At 33.9% G+C, this 23299-nt stretch overlaps 1 protein-coding gene across 1 annotated transcript; it reads right to left on the reverse strand.

Annotated features, from left to right (window-relative positions):
* Window positions 1-49: 49 nt before the first annotated feature.
* Window positions 50-22999, reverse strand: LOC149080590 (large neutral amino acids transporter small subunit 2-like). The gene is made up of 11 exons (XM_089239728.1): window positions 22436-22999; window positions 16479-16604; window positions 14755-14848; window positions 8985-9029; window positions 5555-5678; window positions 5313-5416; window positions 4345-4441; window positions 2932-3081; window positions 2398-2482; window positions 2076-2168; window positions 50-1950 (listed from the first exon to the last, which is right to left on the reverse strand). The coding sequence occupies exons 1-11, from the start codon at window positions 22920-22922 to the stop codon at window positions 1883-1885; spliced, it is 1473 nt and encodes a 490-aa protein (XP_089095854.1). The 5' UTR covers window positions 22923-22999; the 3' UTR covers window positions 50-1882.
* Window positions 23000-23299: the final 300 nt, after the last annotated feature.

Genomic DNA, 23299 nt, shown 5'->3' on the forward strand with positions numbered 1-23299 from the left:
AACATATCCATGGCTTGATTATCATTAAAAATAAAGTATAGTCATTGAACACGAGCTGCATCCGCAATATTTATTACACTGAGACAGAGTACATGTTAGTCTATGAAAGACCACATTTCAACATCAACATGGACATCTGAATAAAAATTCTGAATATATTTTCATCAATTTTCGCAACATCAAATGTGGCTTTACTGTTTCAGGAAGAACGTATTAACTTTTTAGAATCAATTTCATCATCGAAGAAATTGTATCGATTTCTTTATAAATCCTCTCGGGTAAGGAATCTGTTGATATGATTTTCCATAACAATGTGGGAATGGGATAAAGAAAAACAACTATAACAATAAAACAGCAAAACTGATGGAAAATATACTTTTCTGTGACCACTTTTAACTATCTTTTCACCATCACAAAACGTACAGTAATGATTAGGAATAATAATATCTATCTCAGTATCAATAGAACACAAAGTCTTATGGATGTGTACATTCTATAAATATCGCTCTATCAAATTGTTAATTTTTTTTAACTAGGGAGAAGTCGATTATAATTTTTATGTGTAATAACATTTACGAATTCCCATCACAAAAATAATTTTTTATACTGCTTTTCCATTTTATTTCTATTAGAAAAATAAATATCTTAGTAAAAACTAAAGCATGTCGAGGTTCAATCATGGCAAAAGACTATATTTAATAAACATACCCTCGACAGCTCGGTAAAATACCTAAAATCTTGAAAATGAAAAAATATACCTTGTCCACTAACAATATTTTGACGTTTTTAAAATAAAAAAAACAAGTATTCGCAAAAAACATAAATATTTCTCGAAAATTTTTGCAGTACCCAATCAACATTGACAGCGTAAAATTTCAGATTTCGTATTGCATTGCGAAATGCAAATAACTGTTGGAATACTTTTGCATCCCAGTGACTGGGTATTGGACCCGTATTAAAATAAAAATTTTGTTCTTTTGTTGAGATATTCTGCTGCCAGCAATGAATAAAGTGTTGGAGAAAAAATAATAATACATAGCGAGCATCGTTTTTCTTTTATAATGTACACATGACATTCAAACACTCAGACATTTATACATACTTTTATGCTTAGGCTTAGAACTATGCTGCACATTTCAAAATAACTTGTACTATGTCGCTAGAGCAAATGCACATCGAATAATTTAACATTTTATTTTCGATATCATCAGTCATATTGCACCACGTAGTAGCAAGTTGCACACTCATTCAAGCAGCCATTTGCGAAGCTTTATATTTGCTTATGAAACCGATTAAATAAAGTTTTTCCACGGTGGAACCTTCAATAAGAAAAATATCCCAGTAGTCTGTTCCCAAGATTAGAAACGTGTCTCCTTGAAACAAAGCCTTAATGTCCACCAATGTATGCTATGTGCGAAAAAGTCAAAAATGTGCATGGAACAATGATTCAAACGGTTTCACAATTACTAATATAATAACTCACCACGATTGATTTTGAGTACTTCGCTCTCATGGGAATTATAACAACACCAGAGATTATGAACGTTCTCAACCGAAATTTATTATGTACTTACAACAAATCCCTTTTTTTGTCTCGCAGTAAAATTAATTTTATAAATTCTCCTCGATGGCACAATATCATCAGGCAAGATCAGAACTCTGCAAAAAAACACAGTCAACAGAGAAAGAGGACAACATTAACGCCGATGCAGCGTATATACGATTGACTGAAAGACGATATACAACACGTGTTACACAATACAACAATATGATAAATTCCAGACATTTAGGAAAAGAAATATTTATCTCATAAGAGTGAGAGCCATTCAATGCTAAGCACCCAGTGCCAAAAAGACATATATAAACCCTTGGAAGCCTTCTTTCAAACTTTTTCTTCTTTTTCTGCAGCAACAACTACCAAAATTTTCTGCAAACCACGCGTGGATGAACCTAGAAGCAAAATTAAAATCAACTATGATTTTAACCTTTCCTTCGACATAAAACATACGGTCAAATAAAAATTAACTTAAAAAATACTAATCACTTTTATTGACTATAGTATTTTAAAGTCTTACTGATGAAATTCTTTATACAAGTGGGTTTGTTTTCCCAATAAATGAACAGAAAATACACTGGGACCCCTGTAGCTATAATGAGAGCACCGAACCCTGAAAAATAAAACTATAATTGGAACGATGCTGAATTTAAGCACAGAAGAAAACGAAATTTGCTATAAAAATATAAAAAAAAATCATTGTTTCAGCAAATTCAAATTGAGTATATCGTGTATAAAGCATCACTAGCATTTCGATTTCGAGTATCCATGCATAGAAAATGTAAACACGACGATCCATGTTGAAAAATTGTAGATAAGTAAAAAGGCAAAAAGAACAATACCTGTTCCAACGGGGTCAGCTATCATCGGAACTATTGTTATAAATATCGATGCCAATATGTATATGATAGGGAAGAACAAGTTTACCTGAAATCAAATATTTTGAATTAAAATACATTTCTACGATTTTTTTAATTATCCACAAAAGAGAACACACAGTTGATTTCTTGATGGTGTGAACAATTATTTATATCGTCAAGAAATCAACTGTGTGTACGCTATACAGTGTATATAACTGACTATATAGTGTATCTTTTGTATTCATTCACTAATATAGGTTAATTGTAAGTTGAGAAAAAAAAATGAAGACCACACTCTCCCTTCCCCCAGGAAACGAATTTTTTTATTATAATTTTTGAAATTTGAAAATTTCAGTGTTGGAATTTAACGCCATTTTCTTCCTTTTTTTTTAAATTGGTCGATGGCTATTATTATCACGAGGAATTGTTTCATATATAAAACTCTTTAAATAAGAATATACACATTCTTGTTCAAGTAATAAATATATAATCGGTATAACTTCCAAGCTTATATACTTTAATAGGTCTAGGAAGCGAAGGCTGCGCCCAGCGTAGATATGGAAGGCAGGCAACAGCTAATCCGATGGCTAGCCACGTCGCGAATCCAACATAGTTGATAAGAGCATAAATATCACTAGAACAAAGATACAGTAGCGACAAGAGAGCCTGCAAAATAAAGTGTTAATTATGATTAGAGAAATTTTGGAAAGTACAAAAACAAAATTCACATGCCACAGATAAATAATGTGGTGAAAATGCTTTTTTAAGATGTACAACAGTATCGGCTATCATCGAGCAAGAGCCTTTCATGAGCTGCAAACTATTACTTCTACGGTAAATCTAACAGCTATAAAATGAGAAACTATACAATATAAAGCTAATTTAGATAAAATCATATTGCAACTTTTTTAAAAATTTAACTTATGAATTTTTCATGTGCTATATTTTTGGATTAATTTTGTTTTAATGATTGAAGAAATATATCCAACTTTGGCATAAGTAGACTTGAATACAGATTTATTGCCAGAATTATGGGTTTTTTTCCTGAGATAATTATCATTTTTTTTGAAAGTTTAAAAACACAAGTTTGATTAAATACAGGGTGATTATAAAAAAAACTATCCCGACATATAGGCCCCTAACTATCATACCATTCACAGAAACTGATGAAATTTTGGCATAAGGTATTTTGATGTATGCGCTCAAGAGTGATATGGAAAACAACAGTGTCACTCTAACAGTTACGGTTACAGTGAGAAAATTTCGAAAATATCAAATGGCAACACCAAGTTTTTTGTATTGGAATGTGATCTCCATACTGAAAAACACTAAATAGCGTTGGAATGGCACCTGTAGCACGAAAATCACCGGCGGTAGATAGGCTAAAAGTGAGGACAACCAATAAGGACAGAGAAGCACCATAAAATAAAGCATTTTATTGTGCTTCCACATGACCTTGTGGAGGACTAATCAGGCTGGGATCTCAGCCGAAGAAACGGTGTGACGAATGAAACGAACATTAATGCTCTGGTGCATGGCAAAGTCCTTTTTACTTTTTCCTTGCCTAGCTCCGGGGATTTTCGTGCTACAGGTGCCATTCCAACACTATTTAGTGTTTTTCAGTATGGAGATCGCATTACAATACAAAAAACTTGGTGTTGCCATTTGATATTTTCGAAATTTTCTCACTGTAACAGTAACTGTTAGAGTGACACTGTTGTTTTCCATATCATTCTTGAGCGCAAACCTCAAAATACCTTATGCCAAAATTTCATTCAGTTTCTGTGAATGGTATGATAGTTAGGGGCCCATATGTCGGGATAGTTTTTTTATAATCACCCCGTACATTAAAAATATATTTCTGACTGATTTTGATTTATACAGCATTCATGTTTTTAACTAATTTTTGAATATTTGAAATTTACTCACCACAAACATGACAGCGGGTGATGGAGTCAAATGTGATACTTGTATCATGTTCAAAATTTCTGGCATCTGACCTTGTTCGGCACCAGCGTAAAAGAGTCTGAAAGATATTATATCGTATAAGAAAATGACCCTCCGCCAAACTTTTATTTGGGAACAAACCGAAACAAAACTATAGATCATGTAAAAGCTGGAGAATTTTTTAAAATAAAATTTCACCGAGCTTAATTTATGTCATTCATGTTGCATGGGGTGTGTAATTATTAAAATAATAATATAAACTTTTTATACAGACATCCTGTGCTCAAGAACCCAATTACAAAATTGATGCCTTGTCTCCCCTGATACAAGCAAACAAAAATTCCACATTTCTAAGTACAATATTTGCTGAGATATTTGAATTCAAAAAGCGGAAGAAAGTTGGGGGAAGGGGGAAACAGCTTTAAAGGCGGATAAAACGGTTCACCAGTGTTTAACGCTGTTTTTTCCCAACTTCCTCCGTTTTTCGAATTTAAATATCTCAGTGAATATTGCACTTAGAAACGTGGATTTTTTTTTGTTGGAATAAAGAGAGACAGGGCAACAACTTTTTAATTGTGTTTTTGAGCACAGGGTGTTCGTATAAAAAGTTAGCATTTTTATTTTAATAACTACACAACACCACATCCCTTGCAACACGAACGACATATCTGAGTACTGCCCGTTATTTGGATTCTTTTTCTATTGGAAGTATGCCTCTAGGATTAACTGTTCGCCAGTAAAATACCGTGCGCCCTGTTACCTATGCCCCCTGTATATGAAAATATTTTGAAGCACAAAATGAGATTACATTTGGAAACTATATAAGATTGCATTTAATAGAAAATCTTTTACTGCCAGGCAGTGTTTTTTATTGTCACAATTTAAATTTACTGAGCTTGTGGAAAGATAAATTCGATTGGTATAAGCATGATATAAGTATTGAGACAAACCTGGAAGAGGTAAAAAGAATTCCATTCACCCCACCAAACGTAGACATAGCGACGAAGACAGGAACCACCCATGCAAATGATCCATATAGTCGGTCGGCAAAAGTCTAACAAAACAGAATTTCAAGATTATGGGTAATTTTCTTTTAATAATGTGAAACAAATCCATCAGCAAAAAAAAAAAAAAAAACACAGAGAAGAAGAAAACAAATCGCTTAGTTCACGTAACAATGATAGTGACTTACAACAGCTACCGCTTCTGCACCTAGCACCTCTTGCACAGACAACGTACTGTGGAAGGCTACAATAGTCAAAGTATAGACCACCGTACAAAGAATACAGGAAATGAAAATGGCTCTTGGAAGATTTCTGAAAATTAAACACATTGTGTTAAGCTTGACATCAAATCAGTCGAAAGTTCCACTCATAAAAAAACTGTGAGTTTATTATATTTAACCCTTTCACTGCTACATTATGAAAAAATCAAATACTTATCATGTAAACTTTTTTGGTAGTTCAATTTAGTTCTAATTGAAGCCCAAAAACAAAAAAAAAACAAAATATGTTTTTCAAAAATTATTTGGTACACAACGAATTAATTAACCTGGTACACTTGAAAGTTCCGTCAGCACTATACGCTTACAATAAAAATTAAAAATGTCAATTTAAATATGTTGAATAATACATAATAATGAATATTTATTTATTTCGCCACAACAAAAAAAGCTATAGTTTGTTTTATACATTTGATAGGGAACATTTTGTAAAAGCAGTATTTTACTGCAATACACAAAAATGGAATGCAGTAAACACTTTTACAGGGATGAAACATATAACTGAATATTTTATTAATTAATATATTTAAAAACTACTACCCCTTTCAAGAAATGTTCATTCACCCACGAAAAACACTACCAATGCTACGTTTAAAACACAAAAAAAAAAAAAAATGTTTTTTTCGATTGGAAACTTTTGTTAAAATCAATCATTCTGAATTCGGAATAAATAGAAAAAATCATAAATTTATTACAATTCGGACAATGAAAATCAATTTATAAACTTGTAACACCCACTTTGTGAAAGGTGATCGATCACTGCTTCAAACAAATGTGTTGACTCGAATTATGCAAATGAAGTAGCCAGACAATGTAAAAAGTGAACCAAACAATGTATAAAAAGTGAACCAAACAATGTATAAAAAGTGAACCAAACAATGTATAAAAAGTGAACCAAACAATGTATAAAAAGTGAACCAAACAATGTATAAAAAGTGAACCAAACAATGTATAAAAAGTGAACCAAACAATGTATAAAAAGTGAACCAAACGGGTTTTTATCGTCACAATTTTTTCTGAAGTGTAAGAGATGGCTTCCAGAAGACATCTTTCTAATGATTTTAAAAACGGGTAGTTTCTACGTTGAAAGGTGATGTTTCTCAAAGGGAGGTTGCCAGCATCTTCAGCTGTGCTCAAAGTACGGTGTGCTGCCTTTGGATGAAATATCTGAGGGCTGGCGGGGTGCAGAAAATTTGTCTGGATCTGGTCGCCCTTTTCGATCATCTCCCTGTACCAGAAAGGGAGATGATAGAAAACTGATCGCAATTGCCAAGAAAAATCGCCGTGCCACCTCGAAACAGCTGAATGCAGAGTGGGTGAAGTACAACGTCCGTGTCTGCAACCGTACCGTACGCAAACGTTTGCTGCAAATCAACACCTAAACCTAATTTAACTTGGCAGAAGAAGAGGTCTCCGTTGCTATGGTGTAGAAACCACGTCCACTGGGGCGTGAATGATTGGAATATTCATTTTCAGTGACGAGTCAAGAATTAGCTTGGGGACTGGAGATGGCTACAATAAATTCGTCTGGAGAGGAACAGGAGAAAAGTTTAAAGATGAGTGCATTTATAAAAGAACTAAATTTCGTCGCTCGTTTATCGTGGGGAGTTGCATGACAGCTAAGGGATTAGGGGAACTGAGCATCGTGAAGCGTACAATCAACTCAGAAGTCTACATGGACATTAAAACTTTTTGATTCCCAGTGTTGACAATTGTTTTGGGGATTCAACTGTCTTTACGTTTCAAGACGACAATGTATCTTGCCGTCGCAGTAAAAATGTTGATAGGGATCTAAGAAGTGCGAACATTTCAACGACGGATTGGTCTGCCAGAAGTCCAGATATAAGCCCAATCTAGAATGTCTGGTACCAGTTGAAGAAGAGGGTAGACTCCAAAAGGCCTAATAACGTCATGGAACTGAAGCAAGCAATTAGAGACTGCTGAAAAGAAATTTCTCCGTCGTACTGCGGACAACTTATTGCTTCTATTCTCCAAAGGATGAAATCCGTCATCCGGGCCAAAGGTGGAGTTACAAAATATTAAATTTCTTATTTTAGATCCCATAATCGATCACTTTGTTCCTCAAAACTGAGGTGATCGAACATTTTTTCTAAGGTGTTACAAGTTTATAAATTTGTTTTCATGGTCAAATTCTAATAAATTTATGATTTTTTTCATTTATTTCGAATTAAGAATGATTGATCTTTTAACGAAAATTTTCACTCGAAAAAAAGAATTTTCTTTTCTTTGTTTTTGCGTTTTAAACATAGCATTGCTAGTATTTTCGTGGGTGAACGAACACTTTCTGGCAGGGGTAGTAGTTGCCCCACACTTGTGCTGTCATCTGGAAATCGTAAAGTAGTTATACAGCCTTTATATATCAAATTAGAAACACCCAACAACCTATTAAGGGATGTTACGGGGGTTGAAAAATTAGTGGTACTTTAAAGTACCGTCGGTAGTTGAAGGGTTAAAAATTTCCAAGTCTAAGTGTATTCAAGGGAAAATAGTTTTTATCTCCAAAGGATGAAAGCCGTTTATTCAATTAATTTCTGCCATCAATTTCAAGTATGAGATTCACAGAAAAAAAAAAATTGGAGGGTTTCCTTAAGAGGTTTTACTTTGTTATTCACTATAGCAAATATTATACTTTCAATAACATTTACATGCGACTGAAAATTTTTCACTGATGTCAAAAAGTTCCTACATTAGTTTTTTTTCATTTAATAAATCGATCCTGACAATCTGACACCACAAAAATCAACTTAAATTAATTTGAATGAGTTTAACCCTTTCAATACTAACGGGATATACAGGGTGTCCTGTAAGTGCTAATGCAGCCTTTATCGCATTAACCGTCCGTCGTAGAAGTATAGTTTCAATTCAAAAAAAATGTTCAAAATGCATGTTGAAAATGCACCATTTTTAAGAGTGAAAATACAGTGTGTAACAAAATAAAAAAAAAACCTAAATTTTTATACGGTCCTCTAACTTCCAATTAGAAATTTATTGCCCTGTCTATCTTGAGGACAACAAAAAAAATCCAAGTTTTAAGTGCAATATTCGCTAAGATATTCGAATTCAAAAATCAGAGAAAAGTTTGGGAAAGACAGCATAAATGAGGGAAAGAAGCTTTATCCGTTAGTTTTTGCTGATCTTTCATAACTTTTCTCCGATTTTTGAATTCAAATATCTTGGTAAATATTGCACTTAGAGACATGGAATTTTTTTCTGTTGGCCTCAGGAGATACAGGGTAACAACTTTTTAATTGAAACACCCTGTATATATCCCAGTAAAAGATAAAAAATCAGTTTTGAAATTGTTAAAAGTTATACCAACTTGTGGGGATCTTTTAATTCTTCAATAACGAAATTCAAGTAATTCCTGGAAAATAGAAATATGTATTGAAAACTTGAAATAAATTTGAAAATATTTTCGAATGATTTAAAATATAATACGTGTAACCACATTTCTTGGGATATTCACCGTCTAGCTCACATCAATTTCACTATTCTGTTTGTGAAAAAAAGTAAAAAATTGTTAACTTTTTGACTAATTTGTAACGAATTTCAACGGGTTTGCAAAAGTTATGCGTTTGACAAACAGCGTGATACTTTGCAATTCTAAAGTTAGTACGCGAAGGACAAAGCCTTATGGAGAAACATCAGGGAAACATACATTTAATGTTTCGTTTGATTCGATAGAAAGAGTTCCGTCAAAAAACGTATATCTGCTAAAATACTCTATCAGCGAGTCTTGAATATTGTATAAGTAACCTTTCCAGCAAATACAGTAATACTCCGACACGTTACCCCGAGTTGCACGATTTCACTGTTACGCGATTTTCTGCGCAAAATGCTCATTTATGAAATTCAAACATAATAACGGGATTATTACTAAAATAGTAAAGATTATTAAGTCATAGTTGAGTGAAAAATTGTTTTATTCTATCAGAACATCATATTTGATGAAACTAATTTTTGATAGTCTACAGAAATAAAACTGCCAAAATTTAGAAGTGAAATCCCAAAGGCTTGTATATAAGTATGTTATAGTATGTTCCCTTTTTACAAGGATGGTCAAAATTTTATACTTGAAGTCCAACGTTATATCCAGTCTTAAAATTTTCGTTCATTGCGATGTTCATTAATGATAATTCAATTTTTTTTCGATGGACCAAGGTGTTATCAAAACATTCAAAGGGTTAAACGCGTGACTTTGATTTGCACAGATTTTAGAGAATATATTCTTTTTTCTCTACCGGAGACGATTGCAGTCGCAATGCGAGTTAAATTTTATCAAGTCATAGTTGAGTACCATAGAGTAGTACAGCCATGGTAAGAAGCAGGGCAGTAACTAGGATTTTTTCAGCCCGGGGCAGTTGCCCTCCCAGCCCCCCCCCCTATTTCCGGCCCTAGTAAGAAGGAGTAAAATAGGTACTTTTCTCAAATTTCGGTCCCAATTAACTAATAATCATATGTATTTCTATGAAAAATCATACCCCGACCTACGCGAACCCGACCCCCTCCCCGAAAAAGGTAATAAAACCAGATCAGTATCATTGGATTTATTTTTAAAATGCCTATTGGACGACTCCATTAGCTTCTACAGGATGATTCAGAAAAGATGGGAAAAACTTTAAGACGGGGGGGTACACACAAAAACAAACAAACAAAAATAATAGTGAGATATAGATGGCTTCTTTCTCAGCCAGAGATATCAAGCGACATATCTTTCCGAGCTCACCTCAGCATAATATCCGGAAAATAACTGTTTCCTTGAAAAATAATAGTAGTTATAATAATAATAATTTATTTTTTTAATTCAATTTTAATTTTTATTATTATTTTTAAATTTATTTCTATTTTTTTTGTTTGTTTTTGTGTGTACTACCACCTCTTAAAGTTTTTCCCATCTTTTCTGAATCACCCTGTATTTGCGTTGTGAAACTCTCGAGATATAGCGTAAAACAATTTCATTACGAAAGCGGCCCGCAAGCCTGGTGCCGAGGCCAAGAGGTATTGAAACCAAAGTAGTATTATTGGATTTTTTTGTATTAACGAGATCTACCTGCAGACATCAAAACACTGGTGTATTCTGAATACTTCCTGACAGGGCTGGAACTAAGGGGGAGCAGGTGGGTCTGCTCCCCCGGCCGATGGATCAGATGGCGCGCAAATTTCACCCTTCTGACTACGCATTTAACCTTCCTTTCAACATTACAAGGGGGCGCCAAAATGCGTGCTCGCACCGGCTGACCAAGCACCCAGTTACGGCCCTGCTTCCTGAGACACGAGCGTTTTAAGGACTTTGTCACGCAATTTTTTGCGAATGCATCCAGTATCGTCAGATGATTTAAAAGACGTATTCACGTCAAAAAAATTATAACGTACCCGAAAATTTCTTGAACCATTTGCACTCAAGACACAGGTTAAGTTAACGTTGGACGGTTAAAACAGGTTTTTTTAGTTCCTGATTTTGTTTCAGTTTACCGAACAGAAAGAGCCAGGAACCACATGTTCACATAATGAGCTTGACTGAGGAAGATCCCAGAAGTCATTAGCAAAATATAATAACTACGTGTTTGCCAGGATAAGATAATGTAAATTTCCCGGTGGGTAGGCCGAATAAGTTTGGAAACATCTTTTTTTAGAAGAATAAGTTTGTGAATGAAGCGAAAAGGGCATTGCACGTAGTGTCGACGGGAATAATGATTAATGCTTTCACATATCTGGTTTGTTGACAACCAGTAACCACACCCAAGTTTGAAACTTGAAATTTCATAGCTTAACAAGGTAACAGCATTTCTCGATACAACAATTAAATTTAAATTCGCCCTCCACCCCATGCTTTCCTTTACCTTCAGTGCTTACGTCCATGCTAAGATAAATACAAGAAATACGGTAATTAGACGTCTATATTTACATGTTTTCTACACAAATCTGCACCAACTTTTATTAACCATATTATGTATCAAAAAGTTCCCGACTCGAACGTTAGACTACATTAAAACGTTGGCGTAGATCAACAAATGTCGATTATCGTCAAAATAACGGCTTGAAAAAGATGGGTATTTCTCTTCAACTTCAATAACGACTCCAGAAATGTTGATTTCAGTAACCATGGTTCCTGAACAATATAGAAACTTTCTTTTTCGCCTTTATACTGCATTTTATTATTTCTTCAATGGTTCTTGATAGTGTGTAAATTAAAAGAACCCCGCGAGTCGTCATGTACATGTTGCGGTAAATGTGGTAAATCGGTTATTTTGTATAATTATCAACCATCTTGGTAACTCATCACTTTTACTGGCGACTATGCATAATACCCAAGCATCATTGGTAAATTTGATAAATGTTAGAAAAAATTATAAGCAATGAAATTTGATAAAATGATACGTGCTATCTGGGTACGATCGTGAAATTTGTTAAATGAGAGTTCATTATATCGGGGTAAAATTGTAAAATTGCTGAAACTACTTTGTTATATCGAGGTCCGACTTCAGAATTCGTCAAAAAAGGAGTTATTTCGACGATGTAAGGCCGGGATTACACTATAAAAGTTTGATAAAAGTTCTTTTGCAAAACATGAAAAATGCAACCAGTAAGATCTATTGGTTACACACATATTCGCTCGAATGTAACCGATGCGCTTATTAGTTGCATTTTTCAAGTTTTGTAAAAGAACTTTCCTACAACTTTTATAGTGTAATCCCGTCCTAAGGAAACATTCGTTAAATCAGAGTTCATTATATCCGGTTCAGACTGGCTCACAAGTATGATCATTTAAAAATAAATCTTATCACAGCAATGGGATCGATTTATCATATTTGCCAATACGAAATGGCGATTACGCATAATAACCAGCAAATTTGATGAATTTAGTACGATTTGTGTTCTAAACGACACTTGCGTATTATGCATAATCGATGGTAAAAGTAATAAATTTAAAGAAAATTACCAAACTTACGAAAATGGTCGGCGATCATGCATAGTAACCGGATTAATCACATTTACCGTAACACACACACACGAGACAGTAATCTCATAAAAAAGCACATTAAAAATACTTGCAAGTATTTTTCTGCGTGTTTTTGTATATTTTTTCTCGTAAAGCAACGCGTTCTATTCAATTTTTGAAATGATAACGTTACTTTAAAAACTCATAGAAATCTCTGTTTCAAAATAATTAAGCATTCGCATATACAAACGATATAAAATATGAACATGCTCAAATTTATTCGATTTTTTTGTTAAATTATTTGGAAACTGATTAAAAAGTCAAAATCAGCTCCAAAATTTTATTTGAAAAATGCAAGATTTCTCTTATGTACACGTAAAGTCTGATTTTGAGCTTTTGATACCTAGAATTCTGTAATATTGCGAGAGAAAAAAGGTATAGTCTCATTGCCGTGTATAACAACTCTTGCATGAAATACAATTAAATTTCAAAAAGTTTTGGGGGGGGGGGTGTTTTGAATTTCATGTCTACTAGACAACGATGATATGCGAAGTGGCTGAGCTTTCTGATTACTGATAGCATTTTGAATGCATATACAGTGAAACCTCGGTACAACGATACTCGATATAATGATAACTCCCTCTACAACGATATTTTTTGCGTATCTTGTTTGGAATTGCCTATAGTCTAATGTTAAACTCTTCTCGACACAACGATATACTTTACTACGATAAATCTCACTATAACGATATTTTTCAGGAGATTGTAAAACTGATGCACAACGATAATTTTTATATTTCACTCCCTCAAATTCACCTTCAATATATTTTTAAATTCCTCACCAGTTTCGGTTCTTTCGATGATGATTGGTATTTTTCACTATCTGTATACCCTCCAAAAGTGTTAATGAAGTTGCCGTTAAGTTTCGCTTCGGATGCAAATGGGTTGAATGCAAACTAACACGAGATTTATGATTGAGAGAAAAATGAGACGAAAACCTATCAAAATTTAACGTTGCCTATCATCTCTATTACATGACTATGGTTGGGATTAGACTATAAAAGTTTGATGAAAGATTTTTTACAAAACTTGAAAAAAACAACCAATAAACTTATTGGTTACATTTTTCAGTTTTATAAAAGAACTTTTTGAAAACTTTTGTAGTGTAATCCTGGCTTATGAATGAAATACGTGCTCAAAAATAACTGTTTCAAAAATAACCTGTGGGGCGTGTTCAAATAACAAAGGCCACAACAGGCAAAATGCCCAACGAGGTGGCTGAAAAAAGATGCTCATAAAATATTATGGTTGCCCAAGGCCGGGATTACATTATAAAAGTTTGATAAAAGTTGTTTTATAAAATTTGTGCGAAAATTAAACCAATAATCTTGCCGGGTGCATTCACTCGAATGTAACCGATACGCTTATTGGTTGCATTTTTCATGTTTTGCAAAAGATCTTTTATCAAACTTTTATACTGTAATCCCGGCTTTATCCACGTATGAATAGCTTCTGGATATATCCCAATATGGTATTATCCGCACCTGCAAATTTCTTTAATTTAACCCATTAGCTGCCACGATCCCCATTTGGGGATTTTGGAATTTTACGTGCTTTACGTTTACAACTTTTTGTGCATATATATAACTTATCCGGCCAAAAATTTCAAAAAAAAATTTTGGCAGTTAATGGGTTAAGGGGAAAAGTTTTGTTGAACGAAATATCGCTATGCGTAAGCTTCAGTTCATAACATAATATATGAAATAAAAACACTGCTAACCTTTCAATTTGAATTTACACAAAACAAGACAAGATCTATGTTAGATCTTGGGATTAACATTCCTGCAATAATCTGTATATCACCACTTATTAAATCTTAAGGAATAGAAGGGGCTGCTTGTCATGACTTTTAAAAAAGAATCTTATACTCCTTCCCCTTGTAAGAAATCTGTTATCTTTGAAAAAAAGTTTAAAAAAAAATGCAATTTTATTACAACCTCAGGAAAATTATCTGTAGGTAAATACAAGGGTCTATAATCTGCACTAATAAATTCAGATGATTTTTCTAAATGTATAATCCGCGGTATATTTTAAATAGAGGATAATTAGAATAATTAAAACCGAAATGCAACGATTAAAAAACACTCACCAACCATTATATGCAAATAATCCAGAGTAGAAAGAGAGTGCTATCTTTGTAATATCGGTTTCGGAATCATCAAAGTTGAAATGTTCGACATTTCCTAAAATTCATGAATAAATTTTTATTGCAAGCACAAAATACGCGTTTCTTTTAAACAAAAAATATAATTTCATGATTTTCATATTCTTTGCTAGATGACTAAAATATATTAATTGGTTCATTTTATCACATCATAATCTGTTTTACATGGGCAAATCATAACGGTACTGAAAATTCAGAGACCATCCAGAATGTCGATATAAATACATTATGCCTAAATTGGAGAATTGGGATCTAACCATATCGAAATGTATCTATATATGTATTGAATGCATAACTTTTATGTGTGTTCCATTGCGTTTATCTCGTTACATACAAGGTGTCCTGTAAGTGACGGGCTTTATCTCATCAAACGTCCGTCGTAGAGATATGATTCGGGTTTGAAAAATGCTCAACAGGAGTTTAAAAATTACCCTGTACCAGTTTTGAGAGTAAGAATACAGTGTCACAAAATGAAAAAATCTACATTTCAATATGGTCTCCATGTGCTCTAACTTCCAATTAGAAAGTTGTTGTCCTATCTCTTCTGATGCCAACAAAAAAATTCCATGTTTCTAAGTGCAAGTGCAATATTGTCAAGATATTCGACTTCGAAAAACGGAGGAAATTTTTAAAAGAACATTGTTAAATGCGGAAAAACCGTTTTACCCGCTCCTTAAAGCTGTTCTTTCCCAAATTTCCTCCGTTTTTCGGATTCGAATATCTTTATGAATATTGCATTTAGAAACATGGATTTTTTTGTTGGCATCAGGAGAGACAGGACAAAACCTTTCTAATTGGTTAGAGCACAGGGGATCGTATAAAAATTTAGATTTTTTTATTTTGTTACACACTATTTTCACTCTCAAAAATGGTACAGGGTAATTTTTGAACTCCTGTTGAGCATTTTTCAAACCCGAATCATATCTCTACGACGGATGGTTGATGCGATAAAGGCTGTATTAACACTTACAAGACACCCTGTATATAAATCTCGTTTACTGCAGATCTAAAATAAAAAGAATAATCCAGTGTGCGCAGCTGATACAGGAAACAGCTGATTTCCAGTGATACAGGAAACAAAAAGAATCGTTTGAATTTTTGATTTTGAGTATATTAATTTCAGGTTTAATTTTGCATTCATATTCATATTACTGAAACCACCCATAATGGATACTCTCCATTAGCTGACACACTTTTTGGTCCATGGGCGCCCATTATTCAAAACTGCAAAACAATTTTTTTTCTCAAATTACTTGGAACAACTGAGCACAGATGGCACTAGACAAGTGGGACAAACAAACATCGTCAGCGTTTGGAAATAGTCCAAAATTTGAAAAAAAATAGAAGGAGTTCCGATTTGTTTACTACCGGAACTTTTTCCTGTTCCATGCGACTCGAATTCTCTAGTTGATCTTTACAAACTATGAAAAATAGAGCCATTAAAATAAGATAGTTTTAAAAAAATTGCGGAAGACTGCAAAGAAAAGAAAAAAAGATGAATTTTGATCGAGTTAATGAACATTTCCAGAATTTATGTTCATCATTTTTGTAGTTCAGAATTATTAGCATGGCCTAAAATTTGAAGCAAGTTGTAATTAAAATAGTTTTTAAGCTACCTCTGTACTACCTAGAATATTTCTTACACTTACCGTAACTGAGAGCATAAAATCCAGTGCCGATGATAATAGCTAGAGCTGCTAGCTTTCCATAAGTGAAAAGATCTTGAACACGAGTTGCCCATTTGACATCCCAACAATTGACAAAAGTCAACAAACCTGTCACAGAAAATATTTTTAAGACTTGTAATTTGATTGAAATTTCTAAATACCTCAGTAAAATTTGACAAAACTGTCCAAAATGATACTTATTCCAGCATGAAATATTAAAAATGAAGGGATAACTCAGTTTATGTTTAATTATCGAATTCATCAACGTTCAAAAAGTACAAAAACATTGTTTACTATCTAATCGAGTTTAATAAAAATTACAAACGAGCTTTTCTTGAACTAGCATTGTATGTAGTGGGTCCAAAAACCAGTAGGGAACTCCAGTGGCGTGGTGGCAAGTTGCTCGTCTACCACCTTGAAGGGTGTAGGGGAAGAATATAGGTAACAAGATATTTTTCTTAATGATCTTGAGGTGACCACCGATAGATGGCGCTTTCGTTTCCAACCCAACTCGTTAACGGCAGTAAATTGCTGTACAGCGATATGTCCAAAGTCAACGTGTGGTAAAGTAGTATTAAAATGGTCAGCTACATGGTAGTAAACCCGAGAATGAACTGCAGATAAAACTTCTTGGCAATAAAACTTGGATTTTTTAAATATCCGAAAAGAAGGTGTAATAAAATTTATTGTTCAAAAATGTAAGAGAAAAAATATATGCCTATCTTCATCAATTCTTGAAAATTTTGTTTGAGATGAACACATTTTTTAATTCTATCCCTGAGTTAAACATGTGACTACGAATTAATTTTTTTACCCCCATTTACTAGAAAAATGAACAAGAATAGTATAAACGATGGAAAGAGGTGTTATCCGTGAATTTACGCCGTTCTTTCCCAATTTTTGTCCGATTTTGAATTCAAATATTTCAGCGAACACAAATCAAAACAATAAAAACAAATCACTTGGAAACGTGGAATTTTTTCATTTTTTTTGGCCTCAGGAGAAACTGGGCAACAACTTTCTAATTGGGTTTTTGAGCCGCGAGGATAGTATATAAAAAGTTAATTTCTTAATTTTTTTATTTATACGGCCCTCAAACTAATTTTAAGATTTTAAGTAACCCCGTTATTTAAAAACTTTTTGCGATTGAAAGTAAGTTTCTAAAGTGAACGATTGCGCAGGGATATCTGCTGTGCAACCAGTTTGAGACAGCCTGTATGTCCCGTTAGTAGTCTAAGGGTTGGAGATTTTGTATCGGAACGTTCTAAAAAATAACAACCGCAAATTCTAAGCATATAATTTTGTCGTACACGAGCGACAGTGCATTAAAAATATTTTTTAAACATGATCCCCACGTATTCGAAGAGATCTGCACCATCTGTCCGGGAAATTTGTTATCGTTAGTAGACATCCATGCCCGAACCTAGACCTGCACAGGCAGAGACTGATTTCCTAACCACTCGACTGTCAGGCTGCAAAAACCGTGCCTTTGATTGCTTTGTTTTAAAAATGATGTTTAATTTCAATAGTGCTTAGAAGTCATAAAAATACTTTGAAACTTAAATGTTGCCTTTTTAGAGATAAAATCACGAATGAAAAACCAATCAATGTGCAAATTTTTCCATCTAATAGAACGCGTTCCACTTTTCCTTAATTTTCTATAATAAACTACTGCCTATGGAAAGAAGCACCAATATGAGAGAAAATTGAAATCCGTATCATCGGCTGAAGACACGGAAATAATTGGGGAATTCTTTCTTAAAAGGTCGAGAATTCCCATTTCTGTTGTACTCCTTAAAAGAGAGAACGCTGAAGGGAGATGAATGGGGCGTGGAAGAGAACGGTGTGATATATATGCGCCGCTTTTCAGGAAAGCAGTAAATGAGAAAGCCGATGACCTACGTCCTTCAGCCAAGGACGATTCTTATATCGCGAATCGATAAAAGTTCCGCGACCGTCTAAATGCAAGGGAAGATGAAGGTAGGGATGACGACAGCGCAAAACACGCCAAAAAAAAGAAAAAAAAAACCTAGAAATTTTAGGAACTCAACTTTATACGGTGCAAAGAAAAGAGAGAGTTGGACGGCGAAAAATTTCGATCGCTTCAATGCGATGACGTAGTTCTCACGTCATTTGACGAATTTTGAGGTTAAAGGTCACCTGTACGGTGTCGTGTTTTGTCACGTCAATCGTATAAAAGCTTATGCGTGGGTTGAATGGCGCAAAAATAGTGAAAAGCTGTACCCAAATCGATATCGAAACTCCTACTCATGTGGGTTAAAAGAGGTGCTTCTACCTCACGTCACTAAATTTAGTACATGCATTCGAGAACTAACTGTAAATCACTTTTTTTAACCGTAACGATCATTCTTCAACAACTTTGCATGAAAATTTAGTTGAATATAATTAGATGAATATAGATTTTTAACATATGGCCGGTTTATAACATGGCCCGTTCATACAATGCAATGTTATGATTTGGATTATGTTACGTTTCAAGACACTGAAATTTATTAATCAGCTCAATATTCCAGTGATAAAACTCATTCTGTTGGCAGACGAAAACTAAAGGTAATAAACAACAAAAGTTTGATTGTTCAACACATTGTTGCGTTACAACAAGCTGAAAAGCGGAAAAACTTTCACAAGGGAAGAGTGGCTAGAATACGAATCTGATGAAAAAATTAACCATTCCAATTCATTTATCTTTAAAATGTACATATTTATTAAACTGAATAAAATATATTAATGAGTGAAATTAGAAGTTTTGAAACAGTTCAATATTAAATTGTCTGATTAAAAGTTCAGGACCTCTTTTGGCGCGCGTTCAACATTAGTTACGTGAGTTGAATGATCTCACAATGAATGAGTACATTCAGTGAACCTTGCGGGAGAAAATATCAAGAAAAATTGATCGAAATTTTAAATAGTTTTTGCTTAAAACTCTCCGATTTAAAAAAAGTGTAATGAAATTTATAAGATCAAATTGTAACTAACAGAAGTTGGTTTATTTTCAAGAAATCAGTTATATATAAGGCTTTTTCAATTGTCACTTATACAGAATCTATCGCTTCAATAGTTCGAATTGTCATTGAAACGTTCAAGATACAAAATGTATGAACTTTGTGTTCACGGTGTTGTAAATATTATTTCCCATACATTTCAAATAGGTAACTTTTGCGCAGCTATAGCTATTTTACAGTGAAAGAAGCGTTGTATCTAGAGACAGTTTTATACTCATTGCATCATAATATAGTGCAAAATAGAATTAGTTTGTTAAATATACGTGTTCATTATGTTTCACAAATGCATATCTAATATTATATCTCTCTTCTGAAATTTCGACTGTTCTGCACAACTATGAGTGTTTAATGCTTGCTACACCGGCAAATGTCATGTTCGTAAATGATAGCATATTTTCGTCACATCCGTTTACGGCATGATGTTTTGACGTCATATCACTCAAATATGGGTCAATAGTTGAATGATCCTCTGGAATAGACGAGACGTTACTAATGAAAGCTTTGACGACCGAAGTTCTGTATGTTTGATCGAATGCATGTTGGTAACACTCATTTGATTCAGACAACTCGCACCGACCGTTGGACGGATATGCGGGAGCTCTTGCCAAAAATTTATTGGCTGCTAAAAGTTTATATCAAAGCTTTTAAAAATATGCGATTCTAAAGGAGGGAGTGTTCAAGCAACGTCGTAATAAGACTCACAAGTCTGCTCAATTTTTCGAATTTATCATTCTACGTAATTTCAGACGTAAAGGTGGTTTCTGGAAGAAGCACCTAGCATTAAGCATCTCTTTAAATGTTTTAAAAAGTGGGATAGGTTTTTTTTGCGACAAAAATGTTTGATTTTCTTTTAAACTTTTAAACCGCTTCTTGTAATTGAAACAAAGTTTAATAAATGCTTGTAAGATCCACTTCACAAGAGAAGACTTCAAGAAAATGTAATCAAACTAAAATAACAGTTTGATATTTTTGTCAACAACATTCACTGAGACATTGTGAAAACAACAATCTTTTTTTCAAGATCAATAATTTTCCTATAAATCGAATATCTTCGAGGTTGGTACATGATTTTTTTTCTTAAAAATTGAATCATTTAGGACACGAAGTAAGAAATTTTGCATCGGTAAAAACTTTTTAGCTTTTCGACAGGACACAATTTCTTTATAACGTAGGCAAGAATTTTTACTGCAATTCTCAGTTTCTGAAAATTCAGAAATATATTTCAAGGCTATATTTAATAAATATATGTTGACTTATCGAAATATTTGAAATTCGTGGACTCCGTGAAATATCTTTCTTGCATAAATATGAATCCTTGTGCAAAATAAAAATTTTCACCAGTAACTAAGATCAGTTAGGTTTTGCAATGCACCAATTAACGCGACAAATATAAATTTGACTGAGTGGTTTCTTGTGAGTGGTAACAATTTGTTGTTTGAGTGGTATATTTTCTTTGATATTGAAAACTGAAAATTCAAATATATCTGATGTCTACAGTCACAATGCTTGTAAAAAAAGGTCCGCTTTAAAATCCCAGTTGGACACGAAAATCCCCAGAGCTGGTGACCACTGGAAGCTACTACAACCGAAAACAAGTCGCGTGTATGCGCAAGCCCGCTTAGTAGTCTTGCACATACACGCGACTTGTTTTCGTTCGTGGTAGCTTCCAGACCTCGACTTCATAAAATCTGCTAAATTATGGTGGTGGTTACCGAATTTTGGCTGTAAATATACTGTACTTGGAATGATAAAGGAGTCATTAAAATAAAATAAAAATGCTTTTGGATTTGATACGTTTAAATTATAAAGTGAAGCATGACCTTTAGTAACATACACTTTATAATAGTGATAAAATAACGAACATGTATAGCATACAAAAATGATATACTGTAATGATAGTAATTTTGAGGCAGAATTGTGATCTTTTAATAAATTGAAGAAGCAAAAAAAATTAAGTTAAATGGAGAGGGACATAAAAAGGACACTACAGCATTTAATTCACTTGATGCTTCCATAAATAATCTTTCTAATTCTAATTGGAGAAGAGTGGGTATCATAAAGTATCTCGAAATGCTTCATCTTTTATTTATTACTTTCCAGTGAAGCAAACTGCTGCGTCTTCATGAAACGCAACAGCTAAAGTGTAACTTTTAGTTACGTGTAAAAATAAGAGGTATTCATTACACAACTAAATATTTTAATAGCTTGAAACTGAAATGTAAATGCGACTATCAGACTAGTTTAATGACGTCAAACTCGGATTCAACTTTTAGCCTATGGGGAATATACATTTTTGAAATAACGCATATAATACAAATACAAATACAAGGCCACAGGCGAAATGCCCAACGAGGTAGCTGTTTTGTTTTTTTTTGTTCATTTGGTTGATCTTTATTTTTTTCATTATTTTTTTAAGCTGAGGATCAATTATAGTTTTGGCTGTTGTTTATAAGAAAACTGAAAGAAAAGGAACAATTCTACTTATATTTCTTATAAATTCAACAGTGAACAAAATCAGGACTTAATTTGTAAACATGAAATCTCTCCTTTGTATGTTGCTAAAGAACTTGGAGAAAAAAATTTGATTAGAAAAGAAGAACTAGACGATACTGTAATGCTCTCTCTCAAAACATTTCTCCCTCTTTATTTAAAGTCAACATAAAAATAATGAACTGAACCCACTTTATGCACAGACCTCAAAATGATGGAAAAGAAATTTTTGATTTTATGTTAAAAAAGGAAAAAATTATAACCAACGAACAAATTGAAAGCAAGCATCCCGTATAGTAACACATTGATGAATTTTGGTTGATAATTACCAAAGTTTGAAATTTCGCAAAATGAGCAACTGGTTGATAAAAATTTTATAAAGCTACGGCAACATGATATTGGTGAGAATAAAGCAATTATACTCACAAATACATAAGCAAGCCAGAAATCGTACGGCTGGATCCGGTGGGTCACAGTCAGGGAAAATGGGCCGGAGCACGTAGAACGAGAACGTCAGGGCCACGATCGCCTGTGAGCACGGCCGCACTATCATACACTCTACCCACAAACGCAAAAAGGCGACAAAAGGACCAAAGGATTCCATGATATATGCGTAATCAGCTCCCGTTTTGGTTATCATGCAGCCAAGTTCCGCGTAGCAATAAGCTCCTACCATGGAAAAGATTCCAGAACTAACCCATACCACTAAAGATAAACCTACGCTACCGGTTCCCTTTAGGACTCCTTTGGGGCTGACGAATATACCGGAACCTATGATGCTACCTACAATCACAGTGATGCCGTTGACAAGACCCATTTTCGGTTTGAGACAAATAACGTCGTTGGATTTGGGAACCACGGCAGTTGGATCTCCCGCCTCTTTATCAGAGAGTTTCTGTTCATCCTCCGCCATTGTCTCGTGACTTTAAGCGAGAGGATACGATCCTTCTGGATTCGGGATGCTGTTCTGCTTCTCTTCGGTGCTTTGGCAATGCTCCCACCGTCGTCCGTTAGAAAAAATCATTAGAACGCTTGCGCAAAACAATTTTTGTTGACAGCGCCGCCTTTTCCCGAACATTGGTTCCGTTCAAAAAATTAAACTTGATTTCGAGCAAAAAAAAAGCGGGAAGATTCAGAGTTATAAATAAATGGAAAAGGGAAAAAAGAATTAAAAAACTGACCTACAGACGGGCAAAAACTGAAATTAATGTAACTTGAGGAATTTTACGCCACGTTAACAAAATGTGGACGGAGTGGAAAAATGACGTGTAGAAAATAGTAATGACAGAA

The sequence above is a fragment of the Pholcus phalangioides genome, unplaced genomic scaffold, assembly GCF_987345545.1.
Source record: "Pholcus phalangioides strain wild (caught in Gottingen) unplaced genomic scaffold, Ppha-v1.0 ptg000011l_1, whole genome shotgun sequence".
NCBI lineage: Eukaryota > Metazoa > Arthropoda > Arachnida > Araneae > Pholcidae > Pholcus > Pholcus phalangioides.

Coding starts and splice junctions, on each gene's coding strand:
- LOC149080590 (XM_089239728.1), bottom strand. CDS start 22,922: ATGGCGGAGGATGAACAGAAACTCTCTGATAAAGAGGCGGGAGATCCA. Junction 16,605..22,435: donor TCTGGCTTGCTTATGTATTT/GTGAGTATAATT, acceptor TTTCTGTGACAG/GTTTGTTGACTTTTGTCAAT. Junction 4,442..5,312: donor ATTCTTTTTACCTCTTCCAG/GTTTGTCTCAAT, acceptor AATATCTTTCAG/ACTCTTTTACGCTGGTGCCG.